At 33.3% G+C, this 17,288-nt stretch overlaps 4 protein-coding genes across 5 annotated transcripts in view; 1 reads left to right on the top strand and 3 right to left on the bottom strand.

Annotated features, from left to right (window-relative positions):
* Positions 1 to 17,288, top strand: part of Flo2 (flotillin-2) — a 39,732-nt gene that overhangs the window by 17,230 nt on the left and 5,214 nt on the right. The window lies entirely within an intron of this gene.
* Positions 36 to 6,142, bottom strand: LOC138932372 (glucose dehydrogenase [FAD, quinone]-like). 2 transcript variants are annotated; one of them, XM_070294129.1, is made up of 2 exons: positions 6,052 to 6,142; positions 36 to 2,415 (listed from the first exon to the last, which is right to left on the bottom strand). In XM_070294129.1, the coding sequence occupies exon 2, from the start codon at positions 2,191 to 2,193 to the stop codon at positions 301 to 303; it is 1,893 nt and encodes a 630-aa protein (XP_070150230.1). In that variant the 5' UTR covers positions 2,194 to 2,415; positions 6,052 to 6,142; the 3' UTR covers positions 36 to 300. The 2 variants fall into 2 exon arrangements, with proteins under 2 accessions (XP_070150230.1, XP_070150231.1); XM_070294130.1 differs by lacking the exon at positions 6,052 to 6,142 and adding an exon at positions 5,637 to 5,768.
* LOC138932375 (glucose dehydrogenase [FAD, quinone]-like) lies at positions 8,115 to 10,898 on the bottom strand. The gene is made up of 3 exons (XM_070294133.1): positions 10,755 to 10,898; positions 9,651 to 9,964; positions 8,115 to 9,552 (listed from the first exon to the last, which is right to left on the bottom strand). The coding sequence occupies exons 1-3, from the start codon at positions 10,896 to 10,898 to the stop codon at positions 8,115 to 8,117; spliced, it is 1,896 nt and encodes a 631-aa protein (XP_070150234.1).
* LOC138932632 (glucose dehydrogenase [FAD, quinone]) lies at positions 13,243 to 16,775 on the bottom strand. The gene is made up of 5 exons (XM_070294658.1): positions 16,707 to 16,775; positions 15,452 to 15,645; positions 15,092 to 15,306; positions 13,789 to 14,968; positions 13,243 to 13,516 (listed from the first exon to the last, which is right to left on the bottom strand). The coding sequence occupies exons 1-5, from the start codon at positions 16,773 to 16,775 to the stop codon at positions 13,243 to 13,245; spliced, it is 1,932 nt and encodes a 643-aa protein (XP_070150759.1).

Consider the following 17,288-nt stretch of genomic DNA (forward strand, 5'->3'; position numbering starts at 1 on the left):
AATTCATTACAATCTATCATATATACCATCCAGATATTTTAAAATCACAGCGTATCGTATATAGATAATATTACAAAATTAAAAATTTTTGATTATTTTTAATTTCTTTCCACTGGACCAATCAGATCTCTTTATACTATTCATGAATTGCGAATACGCGCATAGTTCGACACTAATTTTAGTTTTAAAATAATATCAGTGCAATATGTTTATACTTGAAGAGAATCTTTATAAACAAGTCAAATTATTATTCTAAGTTAAATTTACAAATCAATTTTCTTCTTAACAGTTTATTTTTTATTAGTATATACTTTTACGATTAATTGCTGACGATGGTCGCAACCAATCTTGCTTGATAAGATCAGCACCTTTCTCACCGATCATGATGACAGGAGCGTTTGTATTGCCGCTGCATATTGTCGGCATGATAGATGCATCAATGACTCGAAGACCTGTGATACCATAAACTCTCAATCTTGGATCCACTACGGCGGTAGGATCAGTTGGTGGTCCCATCTTAGCAGTACCTACGGGGTGATAGATCGTTTGAGAAATGTGTCGTATGTGACACTCCCAGTAGGCGTCGGAGCCGAATTTGAAGTGTTTACATCCTGGCAACTTGACACGATGAATTCTCGAACCGAATTGCTTAAAGACTTTTGCTTCGTTGATCTTAATAGCAATTTTCGCACCTTCTACGAGGACGGCGATGTCCATGGGATCGGAAAAATAATTTGCGTTGATAATAGGACTATGGAAAGGATTAGAATTTTTTAATCGTACGGTACCACGAGATTTGGGTCTTAACAAAACAGGTATAAGCGTCCAAGCGTCTCTATTAGTAATCGGCCTAAAGACAGTATTGTACACTTCGTCTGTAAAACCAAGGATTTTCCGAACTTGCACTCCCGCATCAGAATTAATAGAAGCTGGCGCCATGTGGAATTGTAAATCTGGATAGTCGATGGAGTAATTAGCGTATTTTGTATTAACAAAGGCGTACCCTTCAACACCACCCAAGGTCGTCATGGGACCTCTACCGTTGATCACGTAATGCATCGTCATCGGAGCCGCTTGGAAACGATCCTGAACAATGGCAACTGGCTTATCGATTAGAAATGTCAAACCACCCATGCCTACGTGATCTTGAAGATTGTCGCCAACCCGAAGATCTTTAATAACAGGGATACCAATGTGTCGTAGATGCTCCTTTGGTCCGATTCCCGACAACATTAATATTTGAGGACTGTTGATGGCACCTGCTGACAATATTACTTCTTTCCGTGCTCTCACCATTTGTTTGCGACCATCTCTGACGAATTCAACTCCTATTGCCTTCATTGTCAACGAATCGATCACGATTTTCGTCACATGGCTATTTATAGCCGTATGAATGTTCCTACGCAAACGAACAGGTCGTAGAAAAGCTTTCGCAGTGGAGCATCTGTTTCCTCTACGGATAGTTCCCTGAGATATCATAAAACCTGTCTGCCGCTCGCCATTTATGTCCCTATTTTCGTATCCCATTTCAACGCCGGCTTGAATGAAAGCGACCACCAAAGGTGTCTTCCATGGTGATTCTTGAACTGTTAAATAACCGTCAGTCGCATGATAAGGACTTTTCTGTAGATACGGATTTCGATTATCTTCCGACTTTTTGAAGTAGTAAAGGACTTGCTTATATCCCCAACCGGAGTTGCCGAGCGATTCCCAGTGATTGTAATCGTGTCTGTTACCACGTACATATAGCATATAGTTAAGAACGCTACTACCGCCCAAGACTTTACCACGCGGCCAATTGCAACGGCCACCTTTCATAGCTAGACAAGCCTTGCCTGTGGGCTCGGTCTTGTACTTCCAATCTAGTTTGGTCAATTGCAGATACGCAGCCAGAGATGGCACGTCCGTGATTTCATTTTCGTCCGGACCAGCTTCCAGTAACAATACATTCCAATCAGGTATCTCTGAGAGTCGACTAGCAACCACCGCTCCAGCTGATCCGCCGCCAATCACAACAAAATCGTAATTAGAATACAGAGGATACCTGTCGATAGGTCGACTCTCGGGATCTAATTGATCATAATGATAATAAGAAAGACCCGCGATTAGCAATGGCACGAGCCATAAACCTGTACCCATCAAACTAATAGCACCCTTCAAGGCTGATGTCACTATTATTGTGCTGAAGACCATTTTAGAGAAAATGTCTACTTCGCCAATTTCTTGTAATATTCTATCCTTGTTGTCTCTTTCTCTTTATTCCTCTCATTGGTTGTCATAATGGAACATCAGGCGACCGCATGCCGATCTTTTTAGATCCGTGAATGTCCAAAGATACATAAATATTTATATTCTTCATGATATTCCCATTTTGATTTCAGTGGAACATCACTTCTCTCTGTATCATCATTTGTCCTATAAGAACAAAAAAATTCAATAAAAATAATGAAACAAGCATATAAATAGCACATATACAAATATTGATATATCAAATATTATTGAAAAAATATATGTTTATTATAATTTATAGAAAATAACTGCGAGCAAACATATTATTTGTATATTGTGTGGATAGATCATGTATAAAAATATATTAGACTTTATATGGAAGGACGTGCAATTTTTCCGTATAAAATTTAACATTAGGCACATTTATAAAGTCCTTATTACCATTATATATATTGCTGTATTATTTTTGTAATTATAAAATTGTTATGTAGCAAAGAATTTAGACGAATTAATAATTTGTTATTAATTATCATTTTTTAAGTCAGAAAGCTATAAAAAATATATATAAATGCAGATCTTTTATTATTTTTATAAAAAAAGAGAATTTTAAAATCTGCAAAACAATGTAATTAAAAATAATGGAAAGTTTACTCGTGACGGCATAAGATAGCGACATGCTCCTGATCGCGGAAGGAAAAGTGATTGGCGTGGGTATCACGTGGTGAGGAACAAGGAAATACTAGAGTCGCTTAGCGAATTAAAGATGGTCATGCCCTATCGAGGCGCACCATCTCTGATAGAATTTAATTTAATAGGAACCACGCGAAATGTTTAGTGGCCAGCTTCTCACTCCACTTGTAAATGGCGCACAAAATATCTCGTTATGTCCGGATCCGGAGAAACGAAATGGTGATCTCATAACGGGGAAAGGAGAAAGTATTTCACTGGCGTAAACTTTTGTTTGACTTGTTTTCTTCCACGAGACGCTTATGGAGTTATACTATGCCTATTTCCGTTTCTCTTCCTTCCTCTTTATCTTTCTAACTCTTTGTATTTGACTCTATCGCGTGCTTATTATATTGCTGATCTGAAAGAAATGCGTATTTTTAATTATATAACACTCTTTATATCTCTCTAATTTATAATTACAGACAGATCTTAATTAGTGTATTGATTCTCAGATTTCTTAACAAGAAATAAATGCCATGCATTTTTTTATATATTTTCAAATTACCATCTTCGAACAGATTTTCTTCAATAAAATATAGAAATTTAAAAGAACGAGCAAAGTTCTGAAAATTTGAAAAATAAACACAAGCTAAAGAAATTTTTAATTTATAATAAGAGAAAGAAAGAAACGATACTTATATAGTTATTCTTAATGATAAAATGATTCTAATTTTGTAACTTCCATAATTTTTAACAAACAATACGAACAATATCTTATATTGTATCGTAAATCCGCAAAATTCTTTCTCCTTGACGCGCAGCAATTAGAATAATTGAAATAGTGCCCCTTGTGTAAAACAATTTTTGAAAGGAGCGATAAAATAGAAAAGACACTATAAATTTTACATATATCCTGTCCAGAAAGTAATGCGTAAGAGTTATCCTTGCTTTTCCTATCATGCTTCTTCAAAAATCATTCATTAGATCTGGCATATAATTAGAAGAGAATTATTAAGAATCTAATTAATATAGTATCGTTAATTATTTCAAAGAAGATATACCACATGATACAGGTACACTTGAAACAAATAAATGATATATTTAAAATGGAAACGTTGCAATTATGCACTTATGCCAATAATGTTATTGATATTGCCACATCACTCATGCGTGCACGCACGCACACATTCTCTCTCTCTCTCTCTCTCTCTCTCTCTCTCTCTCTCTCTCTCTCTCTCTCTCTTATACGTGAAAATGTGAATGTGCGTAAACGAGCGCGTATATATATGTATGTATATTTCCTGCTTTGTTTCAAATCAGTTTCATGTTTAAGTAAATTTGTCTACGATGAAAATTGACTTTTTTATGCGATTCGCTGCATTTTCTACTGATTCAAATAATTAGTTTGGAATAAAAATAAGATGCGTAATAATTAAAATGTTTCAAGAGGTTAAAAACTTAAAAAAAAAAAATGTGAGGGTAGATGTCAAGGTGTAAGCGGTGAAAGTTTACGCGTTAATTTTGGAATTATAGATGTGAAAATTTGTAATTTATGTAATAGCTTTCGTTGAATAATTTCGCAACAAAATACTTCCGCTAAAACGATAAAACGAACCTTGCTTATTTTATTGTTGAATCATCCAGCCAATTCAATGATACGCGTTCGCGAAGTAATCGGTTAATATACGCATATATGAGTGTTATACAAATTTTTCTTTGTTGTAAAAGATATATAGTAGATTAAGAAATATATAAGATTATATATAAATCAAATAAGTTATTTATTTTCTCTTTGTACATATGTAACGCAAAAGTTAATTGCGAACAATGAAAACAACATGTTATTAATCATAGTATGAAATATGAAAGATATTCAATAATATTGAGCACAATTGAGAACATTATATACGAAGAGATGATTCCTTGTAAAAAAGTAAACGATGGAATAAATTTTTTTTGATTAATAGCATAATATTTTCATGAAAAATGAGTTGCAAAATTAAAATAATGTACATTTATTGATTATACATATATCAAATTTGTATATATTGGTTAAGAGCCAGATTTTTTTATAATAATTGATTATAATCGAAACATTATTACGAGTTTTTTATGCCAGAAAAGCTAATATTCTAATGTCAATGTATATATTTGCGATTACTGCACATTATTATTTCAAGAGATCAGAACGTGTATGTAAAACGTATCATAATATGTAGCTACATATAAGTGAAGTCAAAGTTGCACATAATATTTTACAATAAGTCAGCAGAGTGTCGCATAAAACAATTACAAAATCATAAAATAATTATTAAATAGATTCATTATTTTTATATTTAAATTACGCATTATATCCTTTTTCATGTTATAGATAGATAGTAAATATACACTAAAATAGAATATAATTAAATAGAATATACTAAATTAGAAGATTCTAAAAATATACTAAATTAGTTTAGATATTAGGTTAAAATATATTTTAAACTGTTTTTAAGAATAGAAGGTTACGCTTCTTTTATAGATAGAAGAATAGATAGAATTTTTAAATTGTTATTTTTGTATAAATGTCAGCTTCGTTGACATTTTTAATATAAAGCAGTCCCTTTTTTAATTTAAAGTAACCTTTACGGATTTTTCATTGTATGGATGAAAAAAGTGTTTATATATAATAGTATGTATGTAATAATTTTGTTGAAAAAAGAAAGAGGAATATCATATTAATATTGTACATAACATACATATAATTTTTTTAACGCCGTTCATACTCCTATTAATCTCTTGACGTTGCAATCTTGATGACACTCTTCTATAATCCTTTTAATATTGTGTGGGTCACTTTATCACTCTCCGATGACTAAACATAATTATTGAATAATCACTCTAAAAATTTTCCACTTAGCAAAAAGTGTTACAAAGTTCCATTAACAATGATTACGATTACGCTGATTTTCATCACGAGAATCATTCGATGACAATTGTAATCGCGATAAAGACTCCGAAAACGTCAAAATTTTACTGGCAAGATTGTCCAAATATTAAAAGATCGCCGAATAATGAGACGATAGTCGAGTGACTGCGGTAGAGTCACAGTAATGACAGTCGGAAGAACGTTATGGTACTGCACCGATATACTTCCATTCATTTCACTCTCACCTTCCTCGTTATTCCCACTTGTGCCTAGTGTTCTTGTCCTTCCTGAAGACTCCCAGCCGCACTTTGGTAGTGAAAGTATTTTCTTCCTGTGATATACGCGCATCTACCTTATAGCGGGAGTGTGGTAACAGAACGGTACTCGCGCATGACATTGCTATTTCTTGTGTACATACAAATATATACACAGCGTACACGCACGAAGAAATAATACAGTCTCATTACGATCGAATATGATAGTCTAATCTTTTCCACGATGAGCAAGGTAATATACACCAAATATAGCATATAAGAAACGGTATTTATTAATTTCTCTTAGAGTATTCATTTTATGGAGAAAGACATTTTAACAGAATGTTGTAATGTATTCAAGGAGATGTTTATAATAACGATAATAATTAAATTATACAGGATATCTCATCTTAAACAATTCAATCGAATATCTCGAAAACTAAACTTCTAAAATAAAACAGGTAAAAATATTTCAGACAAATAAGGACAATAAAAATTGTGCGTTTGCCTCAATTTTTCTGTATAGTATGTCTCTTAAGAATATCTTCTTTCGCAGTCACACTTTGCGCTTTCTTTTATCAGTTATACTTCACATAAACTATTTTCGCGCATAAATTTAACAAAGTAGTCGGATGTCAATGGGTCACTTTCACTGTTGTCAACTTCTTTCATAGAATACACGAAGAATCTGCGTAATGTGCATTAGAACCGTGATATCAATGTAACAGTAAATTACGTCCATATAGAGGCGTCTTTTTTCACATTGAGGAAAAAAAAGAGGGAAAGCGCGATATGTTCAAAGATATTTAAATCTGCGAATAATAAAAAAGACGGAAATAAAATTTATATTAATACACAGTAGCATGCTACATTGCTATAATTAATACTATGCATTAATGAATAAGAAAGCGAGGAAATGAAAATAGAGAATACGTGAAAACGTGCATTTTATCATGCGTAATTTTTGACACGAGATTCAGTATCATATAAAATTATATATTACTATGACTCGTCTGTTTGCGATTTGAAAATCATGATTTTGTCTCTGAGACCTCATATCGTCTTTTTCACGCTCGCTCTAACGTTAAAAAAATTATTATGCATTTTTAATAATGAATATTATTTTTCTTATTGTCGATTTTGTTAAAAATTAATTGACTCTAAAAACTCTTAACTAAAAAATCTTTATTAACATAAGAGTTTGACAAATTAATATAAATCTATTGTATGTATGGGGTCGTAATATTAACAAATTATTATATATAAGACATGCAAGATATATGTTATGCGTATGTGGTAAATAATAAAATTTAACAAGTTTAATGAAATAAAAAAATTATATTTTTCGTATTATTACAAAAGGAATGGCACTGCCTGTTATTAAGATTTTTAGTTTAATGACTTTGACACACATTAGATGTATTTATAATATTTTAATATATAATATAGAATATATTATCCCCTATTGAAAAGAGAAGGGGAGAATGAAGGAAGAAGGAGAGTTAGGAAGAAAGAGAGAGAGAGAGAGAGAGAGAGAGTTAATTACTTATTAATATTTATAAATATTTCATAAAAAGGGAAATTTTTCACAAATATTATTTTCATATGTATAATCAATTTGATGTTTTATAAATGCATTAAACAACATATTGATCTTTTTCGTAAATGTATCTTTAGATCGTAATGTATATTTGAAATATTATAACAGATCTTCACACACGCGCATGCAAATGAAAGAAAGAAGGTGAGAAAAAGGCAAGTATAAATGAAGAGAGAGGGAAGGAGAGAGAAAAAACAGTGAGAATGGGAGGAAGAAAGAGGAAAGGGAGAAAAGGGATCAAGAAAGAGACAAGGAAGAAAGATCTATTAAATTTGTATAAATAAAAGGAGAGAGTTTTAACGAAAGAACTTATATAATAATATAAGAGCAATATAAACTATTAAAAATATTAAAAAACTAAAATAACAATAAACATACATAATAAAAAAAGTAATGAAAATTTTCCATATAATAATTTGATTACATTTAAAAAGTGCGAAATTAAATCTTAATTTTATTTTGACGAAAAGAATTTCGTTCGGCATCTTTTAACACTTCGTTTTTTTTTCACTCGCCAATCTTCCTTGATAATGTCACTGGCTTTTTCGCCGATCATGATGGTCGGCGCATTCGGATTGCCACTGACAATGGTCGGCATTATGGAAGCATCAACGACTCTAAGCCCTTTAACCCCATAAACCCTTAATCGAGGATCGACAACGGCTGTAGGATCGCTCTGAGGCCCCATTTTACAAGTACCCGTTGGATGATAAATCGTGAAGGTAAAGTGTCGCACAGCGCATTCCCAGTATTCGTACGTATTGAATGTATATTTGTAACAACCCGGCATGCGAATGGTGTGAGGTCTCGAGCCAAATCGTTGAAATGCGCGGGTGTTAGATACCTGCATCGCTAACCTGATTCCTTCCACGAGAACATCCATATCCTCTTTATGCGTGAAGTAATTAGGATTAATTTCCGGTTGAACTAGAGGGTTTTTATTCTTCAATCTGATCCATCCTGTGCTCTTGGGCCGTAGCAAAAGCGGTAGAATTGACCAGGTTTCGGCATTGCGCAAAGGTTTGTACATGGTATTATATACTCGGTCTTTTAGACCGGTGATTTTTTTTATTTGTTCGCCGTCAGAGTTGACGGAACTTGGTGCAAAATGAAACTGCATGTCTGGATAATCACCGGATTTGTTGGCATATTTAGTATTAAGAAAAGCCAATCCTTCGATTCCCGGCGTGGTCATGGGTCCTCGTTCCTTCATGATATATTCAAACATCACCGAGAAAGTCTGAAAGCGCTCTCTCATCAAAGTGATCTGGTCATTTATGATAAAAGTGAGTCCACCAAGGCCCACGTGATCCTGAAGATTATCTCCGACCCGTAGATTAGATATCACTGGTATGCCAAACTCGGCCAAATGTTCGCTGGGACCGATTCCAGAGAGCATAAGCAACTGAGGCGAATTAATTGCGCCAGCGGATAAGATGACTTCTCTTCTGCATTTTACGATTTTTTGTTTACCATCGCGAAGAAATTCCACGCCTATTGCTCTCTTCTCGGCGTTAAAGAGCACTTTTAGAACCTGAGTATGCATCGCTATGTGCAGATTCGATCTGTTTTTCACCGGTCGTAGAAAAGCCTTTGCCGTCGAGCATCGACTGCCACGTCGAATAGTTGCTTGCGTCAACATGAAACCGGTTTGATTGAATCCGTTTATGTCGCGATTCTCGTAGCCCATTTCTTGGCCAGCTTGCAAGAAAGCGAGAGCCAAAGGACTTTTCCAGGGCGGTTCTTGTACGGTCAGATAACCTCCTGTTTTATGGTAAGGTGTTCTCGCCAAATATGGATTTCGATTATCTTCAGATTTGAGAAAATAAGGGAGCACTTCCTCGTAGCTCCATCCATTATTTCCTAATCGAGCCCAATTATCGTAATCGTGTCTAGAACAAATATTTAATTATCGTTTGATTGTTTCTATTTGATATATATTTCTCTAACGTTCGATAATTCTAATAATTAAAATAACATGTGTACTTGCCGATTACCACGAACGTAAATCATAGCATTAAGAACACTGCTTCCTCCCAGAACTTTGCCTCGTGGCCAATTACACTTGTCGCCTATCATAGCGAGGCAATAGGCTGAAGTAGTAGATGGTGAGGTTTGATACTTCCAATCAAATTTTGTGAGCTGAGTATATCCGGCAAGCAAGGGAATATCTGAAATTTCGTTCTCATCATCGCCAGCTTCTAAGAGTAACACTGTCCAATTAGCTATCTCTGACAATCTCGAGGCGACCACGGCACCTGCGCTTCCACCTCCAATCACTATGAAATCGTATATTTTCAGCAACTGAAATCGCATCGTAATTTGTTACATCCCCATCTCTATTCGAACATTGGACTATCATATATGATACATACAAGAGCTGTCCATAAAAACACCGAACTCTTAAAAAAGTGCCCGAATGCGATGACATGGGGTCATCCGCCTTGTGGTACTGTGTAATGGAATTCATTAGTAATTTTTTCACACAACGAGCATCACGCTATCGTTCTTAGTTTACGTTTTATGATAGTTTGAGTGTAGTTGTGTTCAGCGTTCGTGGCGATTATCTAGATGTGGCGATTTTTTTTCTTGCAGTGTTTGAGAGAGGCAGTGAGCCAACAGTTTATCGATGCTGCATCACGACAATGCATCTGTACACGCGTTGTTCCTTATCAACAAGTTTTTGACAAAACATGCGACAACTGTTGCTCAGCCCCCTGTTCTCTGTCTCTCTCAAACTCTATAAGAAAATCTAAAAAAAAGAATTGCCATGTCTAGAAAATCGCCGCGAACACCGAATACAATCTCATTCAAACCATTATAAAACGCAAACTAAGAACGATAGCGTCATGCTCGTAGTCTGAGAAAGTTGCTAAAGAATCCCAATACACAGTGCTACAAAACGAAAGACCATCGTCATCGCATTTTCGGGCGCTTTTTTAAAAATACATATATATTATAATTTATATATATATATATATATATATATATATATATATATATATATATAAATGTGTGTCTGTGAAAGGATGTTTTAAAAAATTCTCTATACTTCTCTTTGTCTTTTCTATTAATTAAAAAAATTTTTTTATACCTCTTGTGCATCTTGCGGATGTGATTCTGGATCGAGACTGTTGTATTTATATACAGTGAGACCGATGGCCAAAAGCGGAATCAAACTAAATCCAAGAACGGAAGTTGTACCGAAAAAATTAGTCAATATTGTTGCCATTTCCATTTATTTCCACCGCCAAACATTAATAATTCAAGTAGTATCCAAATACATTCGAGCATTATTCTCTCAAGCATCAGTGGTACAAATAAGTTTTCTGAAAGCAAATTGTTAATTAATTTCATTAATAAAAATGAAATGTTTATTTACTTATCTCAATATTACATGTATAAACTATTTTTAACATTTAATATCTTAACATTTTGTTACGTAGAATATACATAGAATTTACCAATCTTTTACATAAAATTTATGAATTTTTCACACTTATAAGGTCCAAACAATTAATCACTTTAGAATCGACTGCATACGTATAGATAAAATGAAAGAACATAAACACATATAATATACGTAAAGCATATTACATATTAGATATATATGATTATATTTAATCATTTTATTTTATGAATTATGTCATATGTTTATATTTTGAATATATGCACAACACTTATCACAGATCTCAAGTATGCCATACGAAAGTTGAAATTACGTTAGCATCTGTAATTTTCACGTTGTGTGTTTCCTACCTTTTGTGCTGTGACAATAGCTTATATAAGCCAACAAAATCTAGTTACAACTACATATGACATGTCGACATCACTCGAATCCGTCAGGTGATACATTTGCAGATATTATTATCACAAGAATATGTTTGCAATAATTATGAAGATCGTTGGCAACGTGCCAATTAATATGTCACTCGCGTACATTTCTGCGTTGATTTTTCAGTGTTGTTCCATTAATTTCTCCATATCTTATTGGTGTCTGCGCGTAAATTTGTATTACACTTTCTCGTTGTATTAACAGCACTTTCCCAATATTTATAATTGACATTCACATTTCAGTCATCCCGATTGTATTCTGCAACGCGTACAATACTGTATCAAGCTTACTTGATAAACTTAGTTAAAAATATACAAATGTTTGATGATAAACCGGCAAAATCGTTATAAGCGAAATGAGACTAGCACGGGTAAGAACCAGACTGCACAGTGTGCTGGTGAATGTGCAGAGTGAAAACCAGTTGGCCCCTAGTATATCCTTTCAATGCCAACGTCGTATGAAAATTTAGTGGCTCCGTAAAGTTCATTGCTCGAAATCTGTGTCTTAAAACTAAACTATTCTTTAGTACAATTATTTGCATTGTTTTTTACATAATCAATTTTAAATATACAGTTATTTTATTTTATATAGAATATTCTTTTACAGATATAAGAATTTTTATTTTAATAAACGAAGGAGAGGAGATAATATATAATTGAGAATATATGTATTTTTATAATTTTAAAATATGATACAATCGTTCTCGATAATAAGAATAAAAAATAGATGCACATTTCTTGTAGTTAAAACAAGTACAGAAAGAGAAAGAAAGATAGAAAGAGGAAAAAAAGAAACGAGCATAGCAAAAATATATTTATTTTCTAAATAAGCATATTCTCGCTGTGCTCGCTGGGGGCGATATAATTATATCAAATCATGTTTTTGTCGTGAGAAGTAAGATTATTTACCTTACTGATACGCGATTTTGCAATGAACAATAAATATTTAGAAATCTATCGCACACGCGCAACGCATCATTTTTTTTCTTTCTCGTATGAATCATGCTGAAAAACTTTGTTTTTTTTATGCGTGACACCGTGTCAACATCTTTCTCTTTGCTTTCATGGCCAACACACGGGCAGAAAGGCACACACACGAGCTACTTGCGCACTTTCTCTCTTCTACGACGTCTACGTGATCAATAAGCGGCTGTATCAATAGTACAAAAAAATGTTGTTATAATGTGTACATTTTATTACTTAAATTTTAATTATTTGATTTACAAAAATGGTGATATCAGAAAATTGTTCCGAATTATAAAAATAAATATCATGAACATCGTAAAATTTAATTATTTTATCATTATATCTCTTAAAAGTATCACAATTTTTTAATTTGATCAATTTTAGTAGTCAATTTTTTAATGCAAATATCAAAGTATATTAATAATTATCAAATTAAGTAATTAATTAAAGAGAATTTCTTTTAAATTTCAAAATAATAAATAATAAATCATTAACTATGATTTTTCATTAATTTTAGTGCAACTTACTGTAATTTTAATTACATATTGTAATTTTACTGTAATTAAAATTTTTATTTGAAATTTAATTATAAAGACTTGTAAAAACAGAAAAGTTGCAAATAATGATCTCGCATTATTTTTGCTTAAAAAAAAAAAAAAAAAAAAAAATTATAATTGACCAAAGAATTTATCATTAAAAAAATGTGTTCAATAGTTTTGGAACTTTTTATATGTATATTATTACATAATTATTACATAAACATATAATATGCGTTGTTATATTTAAAGTCTCTGCGGCCAAGCACTATTAATCATATCGGCTGCTTTTTCAGCTACCATCATGATACCAGCGATAGGATTTGCATTTGGCACAGTGGGGAAGATAGAAGCATCGGCGACGCGAATGTTCGCTATACCGTGTACTCGAAGTTTTGGATCCACTACCGCAGTTGGATCGGTACTCGGTCCCATCTTGCATGTTCCGGATTGATGATTTTCCGGTCCAGTTTCTGCGCGTATTTGACACATCCAAAAGGCATCCGTACCGAAATGATAGCTAATAAAATTAAAAATACGATAAAAAATTTGCAAACTATCTTAAGAAATCAACATTCAAAAAAAAATTTTTTCTTTTGTTTTTAATTTTTATTGTATTAAGAAAAGAATAGAAAAACTCGAACATTACTATTTAAATGTATCAGAAATATTCCATAAATGTTAGATTCCATTATGCAACTGATCTCTTTTGAAACTTGAAGTAACACATAATTGCTAATCTGCTAATATGTTGCGCGCATCTTATTTACTAGGTGATAATATAATACTTACTCGTTGCATAATGGGTTTCTCACTTGTTCCAAACGAAAATCCCATTTTTTCATAATGGGTGCGTCGACAATCGTGCTGACTTTTCTGATACCTTCAAGCAAGATCAGCAAGTCTTTCTTATTTGTGAAATAATTCGGATACATTAGCGGTGGATCCAAAGGATTATTCGATCGGAGTTTCATATAGCCTCGACTCTCCGTGCGAACCACCGTGGGTCTTGCCCCGATCTTTCTTCTATCCGTACAATCGCCAATCCTACCATCAACGCACTCATTCGGCAAACCAGTCTTCGGACAGCTGGAACTGAAACCGTCGAAGAAGGCTTGAATGTCCGGCACGCCTTTAGTCGCATATTTGCTTTCAAAGAAGGCGGTGACTTGAGTGAGTCCCGTACTAGACAACGGACCGCTTTTGTTCTCTAGATAGTCATTTACAGCATCCATAGTCAGGGTCTCATGCGGGATGTCTCTGATACTCATAGGAACCGCCACTGAGACATGATTGTGCAAATTTTTGCCGACCGGTAGATCTTTGTAAACTTTAATACCGAGATTAGTGAGGTCTTTTTTGGGTCCTACACCAGAATTCATAAGAATGTGCGGTGAGCCTATAGCACCGGCCGTCAAGATCACTTCTTTGTCGCATTTTACCACTCTTTTTTGGCCGTTCTTATCTACCAGCTCCACGCCATAAGCTTTCTTTTCCCATGGATTAATTAGAATCTTGGTAACTTGTGTATTTATTAATACTCGCAGATTTTTGCGATCGAAGACGGGCCTCAAGTATGCCTTGGAAGTCGTGAGACGCATACCGTTTTCGATTGTCATCGGCGCGATTGTAAAACCAGTTTGATTATATCCTCTTAATTGGGAGCTCGTGTAACCCAGCTCTTTGGCTGCTGTCAGCAGCACATCCGCGAATTTCGGTTTATACGGAAAATACTGAATATTAACCATGCCGCGTTCATTCAAACTGCGATTGTTCGATAAGATTATCGGATAAACCGGATTCTCCACCCGTTCGAAATAACGAGTGATTTCATCATAAGACCAATCAGTATTTCCTGCCTGTGCCCAGAGGTTATAAATTTCAGGATGACCTCGAACGTACATCATACCGTTGAAGCCGTTAGTTCCGGCAATCATCTTGCCTCTTGGCCAACTGCAGACGCCATTTGTTTCTAAAAGGGTGCCAATATTGATATATTAATGTACTCTTTACGCGCGATAAAAATATTATGCATTGTTCGTGCGAAAAACTGTATTAAATCAAACAATGTATTGTAAAATGATATATTTTGTACTTAAACAAGCAGTAGGATGCGGTGATGTTGGTTCCGTTTTGAATTTCCAATCAAGATCCGTATTGATGGCTTTAAATGCAAGTGCTGGTATTGCTGTCATAGTAGGTTCTTCCGGGCCAGCCTCGATAAGCAAAATCTTTCGCCATGGACTATCGCTCAACCTTCTCGCGATTATTGGCCCTGCCACACCTGCACCGATGATTATAAAATCGAACCTATAAAAGGCATTAACGATATTAACAATTTTTAACAATAGGCGAAGAATCTTGCACTTCAAAGTGAAAATAACAGAGCGCAAATATAGTTTATTGCAAAAATCATTTTATGAAAGATCTATGAGAGATCTTGTAGTTTTTATACCATTCATTCTCGTTTGGTGCTTCGTCCCTACCCAATCGTCGGCAAGAATCAGCAATATCGCATCTCAAGGATATCACATTTTGAATTAGCTTCATAAAAGTGCTACCTGGACAAGCATAATCTATGTATTGCGTATCCTCAAACTGGCAGGGGCAACATTTGCTGATTACGTTACTGCTGGTTACTTGATCTGTCTAGAATAATAACGTCCTTAAATTGGCATAAATGAAAAGTTTTGTTATTCAAAAATATTTGCAACCGTCTAAGTAAATTTCAGTTGCTCCGAAAACTTATATGTGTGCGCGCTTTCTTTTAATATGAAATAAATCTTTGCCAAGACTTGTAGACTTAAAAAACTTGTAGGCTTGTAGACTTGTAATAAGGAAAATATACATTTCGCAATCAGACAAAATAATCAAAATTACTTAGTGACTACACTTAACAGTTAGAGCAATCAAAACAATTTAGTGATCGTGTCTATACTCTCAAGTGTGTAAAAAAAATATTTCTCGATAGATTTTAACGCATCTATACAAATTTAACATTTAACCTTAGCCTATATGATAACACCCGCATTTTCATAATTGTGTTGCCCGAATTATTGCGAAATTTTTTTTTTGTAAGGTACGCTGCCCGCAGCTACTAAATTCAATGTTGTCTCTATATCTGATAATCAGAATTCTCTTGAGTCGCGAAAAAAGATGTACTTAATACATGTAAACGAATGCATTCAAACAATAGCATAAATACAATAATATTAATGAGAGACACGTTTTTTACAAGTATTTATTTAAATACAATTACAAACGAGTATAATAATAAACACTTTAAATTTGTGATTACAATTTAATAATCTTGTTATTTTATTTATTGTTCTCTATTCTCAAATTTTTGTATTTTTTCTTATATGCTGCATTTGATTCAGACATGTCTCGAGACATGTTTCGTGTATAGAAGATGGCATGATAAAATTGAAAGTGATATATTTTAAAAATACAAAATTAAAATTAAATCATGAAGTGCAGCATAATTTTCTTATTCTTTTTTATAATTGTATAATATGGCTGCGTTAGCATTTTTTGTAACTTCACACATAAATATCATTTCTAGCTAAACAGCTAAAGTAATAAGATTAAAAATAGAGCTATAAATTAATTACACATGTATTTCAGAATAAAAAATAAAGCACATTAAAACCGATATAATTTCGAGAAGTTTAAAAATTTCGATACTAGAACAATATTATTTTATTTACCTGATATGCTTTGACAGGAGTAGCAGTGACATAGTGCGCGAAGGCAAGCAAAAAGAAATACCATTGCATATCTGCAATTCAAAGACTAATATTATCGATAAATAAAAAATAAAGAGATACAGATAAAGGAAAGGTGAAAAAAATGAATTATATTGATTAAGTTACAATGGAAGACAAATAATAATGAATTATAAATTATATTATATAAAAAAATTGTGTGAATTTTAATTTATCAATATTATTAGTATCGACACATGTCAATTAAAGTTTATTCTTTTCTTAAGAATGGGAAAAAATGAACATCAGTTATGATTCTCGTGAAGATATCATTAAAAACAACATAGTATATTATATCATTTTATTTTTAACTTTACCAAATGATATAAAATATTACATAATTTATGTAACTTTTTACATGTATTGAGTCATTTTAATTTTAATCGATCTCTTTTAGTAATATGGCATGAAAATAATTAACTTTTTAACACTACCTATTCTTGAATGATCTGAAAGAAACTACTTTCTGCTCCGAATAGTACTCTGCGTTGATACCTATAGTACTCTGCGTTGATACCACTGCTT

The sequence above is a fragment of the Polyergus mexicanus genome, unplaced genomic scaffold (genome assembly GCF_030449975.1).
Source record: "Polyergus mexicanus isolate NDT 795.1 unplaced genomic scaffold, iyPolMexi1.0 SCAF_4, whole genome shotgun sequence".
In the NCBI taxonomy this organism is placed as follows: domain Eukaryota; kingdom Metazoa; phylum Arthropoda; class Insecta; order Hymenoptera; family Formicidae; genus Polyergus; species Polyergus mexicanus.